This window comes from Pelecanus crispus, chromosome 3 (assembly GCF_030463565.1).
Source record: "Pelecanus crispus isolate bPelCri1 chromosome 3, bPelCri1.pri, whole genome shotgun sequence".
NCBI classification, from domain to species: Eukaryota; Metazoa; Chordata; class Aves; order Pelecaniformes; family Pelecanidae; genus Pelecanus; species Pelecanus crispus.
Genome location: NC_134645.1, coordinates 24,068,422 through 24,078,289, shown reverse-complemented (window position 1 = coordinate 24,078,289; position 9,868 = coordinate 24,068,422). Strand labels below are relative to the sequence as shown.

The window sequence follows — 9,868 nt, the reverse complement described above, 5'->3', positions numbered from 1 at the left end:
CCGGACATTCTTGGGAGGGGGCTGCTGCTACTGCTTCCGCAGCCGCGTTGGCACAGCCCGGGGATATTTATGTGCCTCCATGACTTGGCAGCTGGCCGGTCCTTTTTTATTTTTTTCCTTTAAGGAAACACCCGCGGAAGGGAAACGAGAGACTCCCACGGTTTATTTCAACTGATCCTAGCACAGAAAACAAAGAGGAGAGAAGTTTTCAGGAATGAGCTTGCTTTTATAGCTACTTACTGCCTTGAAAGGTGCGTTACCCGGCAAGTACCAGGTATAAGTATCCTTCTCTAGTTCCAGAACAAACAAGTGAAAATTACACTGCTGAAAGCAACCGAAAGGCTGGGGGGGGAAGGGAGGGAGTGCATGGGTTCCTCCTTGGACGGTGGCTGTACCTTAAGCATTCCAGCTAGTGTGGATCCCACTGGAGGTCACCAGTAGATGGACGGTGTTGCTGACGGATCAGTAACTCAACAACTCTGAATTTTGTCAGGTTTGCCGCCATACCAGGAGTAGGCGATTTAATACAGGGCTGTGGTTTGCGGCGTCTCGCAGCCCTGCAGTTCTCAGAGCATTCCTGAAGTGCAGGGAGCGCGGCAGCACACGTGTGTCCACGTACATGTGTGTGCACAGGCGGGAGCATCCTTACTTAGATGTCCTCAAGATGCATCTCAGATGATCTTGAGAGCGCACATGTGGGTGACAGAGGTGTGCAAGCCGAGGTATGGTGTCTCCAATAGAAGGATGACTGGAGATACAGAAAACAATGAGTAGAAATGGTGAATGGTGACTGGCTTTTGGGATGGAGAGGAGCATCGTGCTTGTTAGCGGGGCTAAGAAGCCCTCTGCAGCAGCGGCTCAAGGGGACTTGGTGAGGTTTAGGAAGCTCTTTTTATCCAGCTAAGCTCTTTTTATCCATCTGGGAATCTGAGTAAGTGGTTGCTGAAGAACATGGCACTTGGATACTATCAGAGCTAAGAAACCGACTCAAGCAAGTTCTGTCACAGCCTCCCAGTGCTGCCTCAGGGTGACCCTCGAGGGCTTTAAATGTTGGGTAAAACACAGCATTTGGTAACCACTGGTAGTTCCAGATTTCTTTGTGGGGTCTGAACAGAGTATCGTCCCCTCTATTTTGAGGAACAGGTGGTCAAAAATTTTTTTCCTCTATGTTTGCTCTGTGAAGGGCTCCTGCCAACAGCTATTTGTGACAATGTTGCTGCCCAATAAATGAATTATTGGCTTTACATCTTCAGCGATGTTGCTACTATCTCATCCAGAGCCTGAGTGTTTCCTGACAAGGAAAGGGATGTTAGTTTCCCTTTAACTGCTTAAGTAACCTATCCTAAAGGTTCTGTTGGTGGGAATTGTGGGCACCCTGGCTGTGAATTTGCTCAGAAGGAGGAGCCATGGGCAAACAGGCTGGGTGGGATCTCTCACCCCATCCCATGCAAAGTGCCACAGTGATGAGGTGGTGGAGAAAGATCTCTCACTGGGTTTGGCCACCCAGCAGAGGTAAAGGTGGTAAGAACTCCGAGCTGGATGATGGAAAGCACAAATAATCAGCTAGAGTTGTAAAGCTTGTGTGTGAACTCTGAAAACCCGTCATGCATGTATATGCAGGCTTGAAGGCCAAGACGTCGCATGGGTAAATGCACACCGTGACCACCAGCGCTGATCACGAGCCACTTACCATCAACAGGAGAGACGAGGATCTGTTGTCCGGGAAAGGAAGCCACGTTGGCTGAGACCGCATCTGCTGCTCTTTGTAACAGCATTTGACAAAATAAACAAGGAGTTTAAAAAAAAATAAGCAAAGCATATGTTTCATTCTCTTCAGAGCATGAAGACAGGGAGGGGGAAATCTTTGGTTCTGTTCAAGAGATCACCACAATATATACAGGCTGGGCATTTTTGGAGCTGTGGTCCAGCCTGGAGAGGAAGAGACCTGCAGTGGTACCTGCTCCCATGGCACATTTCAGGTACTGCCAGGGGGCTCCTGGCACGTTCGGGGAAGTTGAGGGCTGTGACGCAGTCTTGCGCACGACAGATGACAGAAGCTGGAAGGATTAAAATACCGTCCTCAGAACAAACTGCTCTTAATCTTTAAAAGAAGCAGATGCAGGGATGCTGTGACCTATTCCCACAGGAACAGGCAGACCCACTGGCTGGCTGGCTCTCAGGCAAACTGTGAGCCCATGCAGAAATAAATAAGAGAGCGCATGAAAACGTGGGGCGGGGGGCCTACAAACAGTCTTAGTCAGGGTTTTGGTAGCCATGAATAAAAGTCTGTGTTTTACTCACGTTGTCTCATGCGAGGCTTTACCTTCTCTTTCCTTCATCAGCCTGCTCGCCCGCCCCCATTTGAGGGTTTAACAGCCCCACTTGCTTAGCGTAACATTTTCATTTGAAGCGTAAGAAGGATGTATGTTCCAAGGCCTTGAGTCACATTAACTAAAACTCAGCTCCACTTCTGACATTTAATTAGTTCTTGGTTCTTCAAATTAGAAAAAAAAAAAAAAAAATCATCCAAAGATGATCATCTTGATCATATGGACATACTGCAAAGACTTTGTTTTCATCAGTTTTTCCAAGGCAGTAACGTGCTTGTTTCAAACCTTAAATGGAGCAAACCAAACAACTTTCACTGGTAACCACTGAGCTCTGGACAGAGGAATGAGAGAAGTACAGCAATTAGTCTGCTAAGCTGGAGAAAAATCTTTCACTTGGGAGCTCATTACAACTGAGTTCACACAGTACTTCATTGTTACCTGGGTCGCTTACACCAGAAATAACAAACATACTTCCCACCCCCCCCGCCAAAAAAAAAAATCACCCTACCAAAAGCCAGACTCATTTGTTAATGACAGGAGGTGACCTTTCCTTTGCAGCACTCAAGGACTTGGAGGGGGTGGTGGTGACACACAGAATAGCCTGGAAGCCTGCAAAATGCAGCCAGAAGGCAACGCTGACAACGTCTCCCGAAAAATCTCGGCTTGGGTAAAGACGTACAGGACGCGTTTGGGATGACAGCTGTAATTGCCTCTGCTGTCAACTTCCAAAAAGTTCTCGGGGTTTGAGCCCATCGCAGCCGTCGATGGCTGAAACATTTGCTTTAGTGAAAGGCACCGAGGAGCAGAGGCGGTCTGATCCCATGCACCTCCAGTAACGGAGCTGGCAACTAACCTTAGGTTGCCGCGTTTCTGCCCGTTGCCTTGACAGTGGCCTTCTTTTCCCAAAAGGCTCGGAGGGTGCGCGCCCTTGCACCGCGCGCTCCGGTCGCTGCCGGGAGCCTCCAGCACGCGCTCCTGCCCGGAGCGGGCTGGCGAAGGCCTTTTCCCAAGAGTATCAGTACCGCGGGGAGCGGGAGGAGCAAGGTGTGGAGGAGCGAGTGGGGCCATAAAGCCATCTATTTATTTTGGTGGTGGTTTAGATTGCTTTAAGGGACGATTTTACTAACTCAGGGATAAAAACTAAGCGTGCTTGTCAGTCGCTGTTTAGTGACCAAGTAACATATAAACAAGATTTTAGCAACTTTATAGCTTAAAGTTGCTATACTTCATTCTCTCCCTTTTAAGGCTCATTCAGAGGGCTAGAAACCAAGCACCTTCAAAATTACTATTCCTTTCTAGTAACTGTCCGGTACGTTTTAGTTTGAGCAGTATTTTGAACCTCAGTAAAGCAAGAACTATCACATCTGTCATTAGCAGCAGTACTTAAAATAAAGATATCAAGTCCAATAATAAAACACAGATGCACGCTGTGTGTTTCCAACAATGACTTAGACGAAAAGAATTAGCAGTAACAGGGATACAGCTCACTAATTTAAAAAATAGCCAGGAAATTGTTTTCAGATGTTAAAATTACTTCGATTAAGTTACTACAACTTTTATTTTCTTGCGAACGCATCCCAACTTACGACAACTAATACCTTGGAGGTTTTGGGGTTTTGTCCTGTCCCTCACCCTTTCAACAGGGGTTTGTAACGCATCACTCACTTTCAATCCACTTTCCATAGCTGGCGCAGGAGCTGCTGTAGCCGGCGCTTCGAGGAATTGTGTCAGGCTTTTCCCTGCATGTTTAACCACGAGCATCCTTCCCTGGCTACTGCAGACCCTCGCCTTTCACGCCAGCCGAGCCCTGCTTGCAGCTTCCTTGTCTTACTCCCCCCGCCCCCTTCAGCAAAGGCTCCAACTTTGGGTGAGCTCAGTTCCACCTCAACTTCTACTAGGTAACGAGGCTCACACTTTGTGTCAGCCAGCCTGCCTGCACATTGCCTCTTTCCCCATTTTTCTCTTAACATCTGGCATACTCATTTTACATTTTGCACAGTGAGGCAGAAGTATTAGATCAGTTATCTACACCATGCAGATACATCAAGAATTCCATAGTTATTGGCCAGAATTGCTAATATTGTAGTTAAGCTGCTACTGAGTTAATAACCTTAAATGCAGTAGCTTAAACTGACACCAATTAACACCAGAGAGGATCTAATGCTGCGGTTTTCCCCAGATTTTTTAACTTACACGGTATCATGATGCTTCTGCTTTTTCTCAACTTAGTCACAGTACTTGTGCATTTTGAAGGATGCCATTATGCGCACGCTAACTTCTTTCCTATCAGTACAAACCAACATTCTCTTCTTTCTCTGCAACTGCTCCTTGTCAAAGAGTAAATTTTCAGCGGCACACTTTTGTCTCCTAACTCCCCAGCTGAACTATGACCTCGCAGCCCAAAGACCCCCTGCTTAGGTTGCAGTTCCTTTTCTTAGGTCAGATAGGAAAGAACTCGACCGTGTATTAAAATAGGAGCTTGCTAAGTCCTTGCTCATGGATCGCTCAGTTTCCCACTGCCGCTCCAAGGGCTTTCCGAGGCAACACCTCCCATCCCATGCAAAGGAAAGGAGCCTCCCTCCCCCTCAGCACAGAACCAGGGGAAACATTTTTCTTTTAAAAATTAGGATTAGCTACCAGGTAACTTCTGAGTTTAGACTGGGCAGTGAGGACAGAAAGCATTTCATTGTGCTAACTCAAGTTTTCTGGAGACTTTTTATATAAAACTATTGAACTGAATGTCCTCCATAAATTTTATCTTTATTGTTTCCTCCAGAAGAGACAGGAGGAATGGGCGGGGGGAGGGGGGGAAGAAAGAGTATACAGGATTGTTTTCTTCTTGTAAGAGGCTAATCCACAGGGGGTAAAAGTTTAATTATCTTAGTGTAAATAGCATGTTTGTTTAGTGCTTTCATGTATATTTCCAAATTAAGTAAGTAGAGCAATGCTGCTGTTTACATCCGGATGCCCAAACCTCCCCACACCTACGTGAGTTAACAACAGATCGCAAACTCTCTCAGGCCAACTATAGGGTAGGGGGAAAGAACTATTTTTGCTCAGAGAATGCCTTTAGACCAAGACGTGCTTACAGCATAATGTACTATAAATCATTTTGTGAAAGAACTAAATACATTGTGTCACTGGTGTAGACAGAAGCAAGGATTATTATGCCATCAGTCATCTTTTACCAATATGCAATTAGATCTAACACTGTACTTCCAAATAAGACCATCTCCTTGAAATTATACAGTGATATTTCTTTTAACTGAACATGTACACTGAAATATACAAGTAGAACATGCCTTTCTTTTTTAAAAAAAACCTACTGACCATTGCTGCTTACAAATAATGTACATTATTATTCCACCAATTGTAAGGAAACGTCTTAAACAGAAGAGCAAGATTTTCAATCAAGTAAAAAGATTAGTTACTTGCATAGCTTAGACTGCTTCTGAAGTGTGATTTTATTCTTAGTTTTGCACAGACAGAACAAAAATTGAAATCCTTCAACTTCACAGTGTATATAAATTATCTGAAGTTGTTCTGCAGCTGAAATCTTACGAAGGCTATTGATATCACCCCCCTTGCACACACAAAGCCTTCACCTACTGTTTAAATATTCCTGTTTTACAAGCAGCACAGTTAACAGTGGCACTGAAGGATGCATTTACTCAGGGAACAGCTGATGAAAATATTTTCCTGTATTTAAATGAGATGTCATTACAACTTTGCTAAAACAAACCTTCTGTTTATAATGGAAGTTAAAGCAGTCCCAAAACACTGTCATTAATCCTCCAAGTCCCTGTAACAGAACACATCAGTTCCCAGATGTTTAACAGGAGGTCATTCCTAACTGTGTACATAGTCATATACACACACACATACATATATGAAACAAAGAAAGGCTTGTATACTGACTTGACAGATTCACCATGATTTTCTTGCTTGGATTTGCTAGGAAAACCAGCATGATTTATCAGTTTTAGGCACCTCACACATTTACAGGGAAAACTGCCATTTTTGGACCACCTTCTCCCAAAGCTGTATTAGACCACAGACTCCTCTATAGCAGACTATGAATCGCTGCTTTCATTGCCAGTTTGTTTTCTTTCTGGATCAAGAGAACTGCCTTCAAATAAAATTTTGTTTCTCATTCCTTCTTTAAGCATTCTTTGCCGGATCCTGTGTTGGGCCAAATTGTACCTGCAGTAAAACCTAGAGGAGGGGATGAAAAGAAAACATGATTCCCTGCTTTATATGACTGACAGTATCAAATCAGAGTTATTAAGCCAGCTGAAAAGTTGAAACCACGTATAATAATGCTAGTAAAATTCATTATGAAATGATGCATAATGAAAATGCTAGGGTAAGTGCTATTTCTTTAAAGCAAACGTTATGCAGCCACTGAGGAGCAGGATATACCAGTCCAATGGAAAATGCTAATTTCTATAATTAGGATCTTAATTTCATGACCATTTAGTATGCTGCCTTTAAAATTAGGACAGAAGGATGGCATATGTGAAGGAAAAAAGAAAGAATTAAGAAAGACGGAAATAACTGGGTGGTTTGATCTCTTAGGATTCAAGAAACAATAGCAAGTGGTTTTTTTTAAAAAATGAACATAAAAATTCAAAGTCATTGAACTCTCTTCCTTTAAAAAAAAAGAAATATTTCAGGGAGAAGGAAGAGGACTCTTTGCTAGGCAAGTTTTTCATGGAGTTTCAAAAACCATGTGAAAGGTCACACGGGGATCATGTTGCACAAAGCAGCCAACACAGGTCCGTCAAAATTCAAGAAGCATTTTACATACCAGTATCCTAACATTGTGCAAATAAAGCCACCGACTGCAAAGTCACAAGATCTTCTAACTCTACCTGAAAGAAAACAAAAAAATCCTCCAAAAAATTAGAGAAAAAACCCTGGATGACTTCCCATTATTAATAAAACCCAAGAGCAAATAGGAATGAATTTTTCCTTGCAAATAAATATGTAAAACTCAGAAGGAATAAGTACTTACTCGTTGCTAAAAAATGTCCAAGACCCACAACTAAAGATCCCACGGAGCCATAAAGCACCGATTCTCGTGCACATGGGACGCTTTTAACGTCAAGAAATCCTAGGAGTTTAAAGGACTGTAAGAAAAAAAAAACCAAAAAACAACCATGACATAAACACTTTTGTAGAAGTCTACAATGCCAACTCCATTGTAAAACTGACTTGTTATCTTAAAGGTCAAAAATACACACTTGAGGATTTCCTACTTCAAGGGTAATATCTGAGTAAAAGCAAACATGCACAGCTCTATCAGGAATGATTTTGGAAGAGTTAACTACCGATACAGGCAACATCATTTTGTACAAACCTGTTGGTCCATCCTTTCTATTGAATATTATAAAAGAACTATTTCATTTTTTCCTTTACATTCCCCAAAAAAGGAAGGGAGAACACCCCCTAAGAATCCAGGATCTTTGTTCAAAACCAACATACATCACAACAAACAGGTAAGGTTACAATCAATTATGCAGTTAGTAATGCCATGTAATTTTAATACCTGAAAAGGCAAGTGTGCTTAAAAAAAAAGTGACATTACTGGAGAATTCACATGTAGTAGAAAACCTTATACTGAACATTGAATAAAAACATTTATCAACCAGTAATTTTAACCTAATCCTACATATAGACAGGGGTTGTGCACAGAAATTCTTCTATATGCAACATGTAAGTTTTTAAATGAACCTACTGGTAAAAATTATTCAAATTATTTCATACTCTGCCTCACATTTATAACCTACTCCAGCTTCTATCTATCAGTTTTCTATTCAATTTTCAAACAGTAATTACATGTGGCATTCATAAACCCAACTGTGAACTGACAAATATGTTTTTCATTTTAGAGATGCCTACACTGGCTTCTGCATAACCCGAGTCTTTTAACTCGTATTTCCCACCTGACAAACATCCTTGCAAATGCAGGCTGGCGCCACAAGCAGGAGTGAAAAGGCACATACAAAAAGGCCTCAAGACCACCTGGATCAGGGTTAAGGTGGCTGCAGCATAGTAACATCTGCACACCTTTCTGCTGTTAATTCTTTTGTTAGGGATGGTGTGAAAATTTGTCTTCATTCCGTTGTGTTTGAATCCTTAGACCATTAAGTATCACATGTGCAACGGTATCACCTACAATCTTGAAAGATGATTTTTAAATGGTTTTAATTTTTTTTAAAGCTATTCTACTTGGACAGAATAGATTTTGAAGATGGAGTACTACAGTCAACTATGTGTGGAGGGCTGAGAACTCTGCAAGACAACTCATTGTGAAACACATCTGACTGTGGCAATAGGGATGGCAAGCATCTGACAACAGCTGGATTTGTATGCAAGTATGGAAATCCCCATCAATAATTTTATCTACGTTCCCTGTGGACGACCATCAGCTGTTTCCACATAATCCCTGTGTACAAACGAGACAAAAAGGATTTGGTCTATGTTGGTCTAGTCTCCTAACAAGTAATTTCAAGCACTCCCGTATGGAAGAAGTCACTTGATATGTTGCTGTTGTTGGCTAAGAAGGTATCCCTGCTACATCCATGCAGCATGATGCATCCTTTTAAAATAGTATTTCACCTGTTGCTATACTTGACATCACTTGTTATGACTCTAACCATTGCTAACTACTGGCGTTATGAAGGCTCAAGTGTCATGACAGCGTTTCACCCACGAAGAGAAAGCCCCGTAGAGGGGTCCGTGGAAAAACAAGCACAAAACCCCCACTCCACCCACTTGGCCCTTACAGAGCCTGAGTTCTGCCGTGGGTTTCCATGTATTGTTCCCTAATTATTTCCTCTGGAGCAAAAGCAGCAGGGGTTCACAACCGGTCTGCGAAAACCTCTCGCACCCCGGCGCTGGGCTCCCCCGCCGCCGCCGCGGGCACCGACGCGCGGGGAGCCGGGCGGCCGCACAGCTCCTCCTCAGCCTCCTCCTCCTCCTCCTCCTCCTCCTCCCAGCGCCCGGCTGCGCTTCAGCGGGGCGGGCCGTGAAACACTAAAACGCGTGAAAGGCTCCACGCACCGCCGGCCTCCTGCGTCTGCGGGGATTACAGACCCGGCCCGGCCCCACCGCCCACGGGGGACGCCGCTCCGGGGGCCCCCCCGCTGCCCACAGCGCGAAGCCAGGCGAGGCGGGACCGTACGGGCACGGCTCCCTCGGCGCCCGCCTCAGGGCCGGGGCGGGGGGGAAGCAGCGCCCCGCGCGCTCCGGTGAGGGGGGCGGGCCGCGGGGCGGGAAGGGCCCCTCGCCCCCCCCACCTCGTCCTCCATTACCTTCCTCGGCTCAGAGTCGCCCTCGCCCGCCATGATGTGACAGGGCCTTCCGCGCCCCCGCCCCGCACCAGCGAGGCCGGACTACGGCCGCGTAGAGAAGGCAGGAGGAGGGGCCGCTCTATCCGCCCCGGCCCGCCCCATCTCTATGGTGTCCGCGGGGCGGGGGCGGGCGAGCGCGCCGGCGCCATTTTAGGTCTAGCGCGGAGATTCCAGCAAAAT

The 9,868-nt window shown here is 44.9% G+C and overlaps 1 protein-coding gene across 2 annotated transcripts; it reads right to left on the bottom strand.

Moving 5' to 3' along the window:
• Positions 1-5,296: 5,296 nt before the first annotated feature.
• Positions 5,297-9,743, bottom strand: COX20 (cytochrome c oxidase assembly factor COX20). Of its 2 annotated transcripts, none has more exons than XM_075707656.1 (4): positions 9,650-9,743; positions 7,348-7,462; positions 7,141-7,204; positions 5,297-6,545 (listed from the first exon to the last, which is right to left on the bottom strand). In XM_075707656.1, exons 1-4 carry the CDS (start codon positions 9,680-9,682, stop codon positions 6,404-6,406), a joined length of 354 nt encoding a protein of 117 aa, XP_075563771.1. In that variant the 5' UTR covers positions 9,683-9,743; the 3' UTR covers positions 5,297-6,403. The 2 variants fall into 2 exon arrangements, with proteins under 2 accessions (XP_075563771.1, XP_075563770.1); XM_075707655.1 differs by lacking the exon at positions 9,650-9,743 and adding an exon at positions 8,403-8,546.
• Between the last annotated feature and the right edge of the window lie 125 nt (positions 9,744-9,868).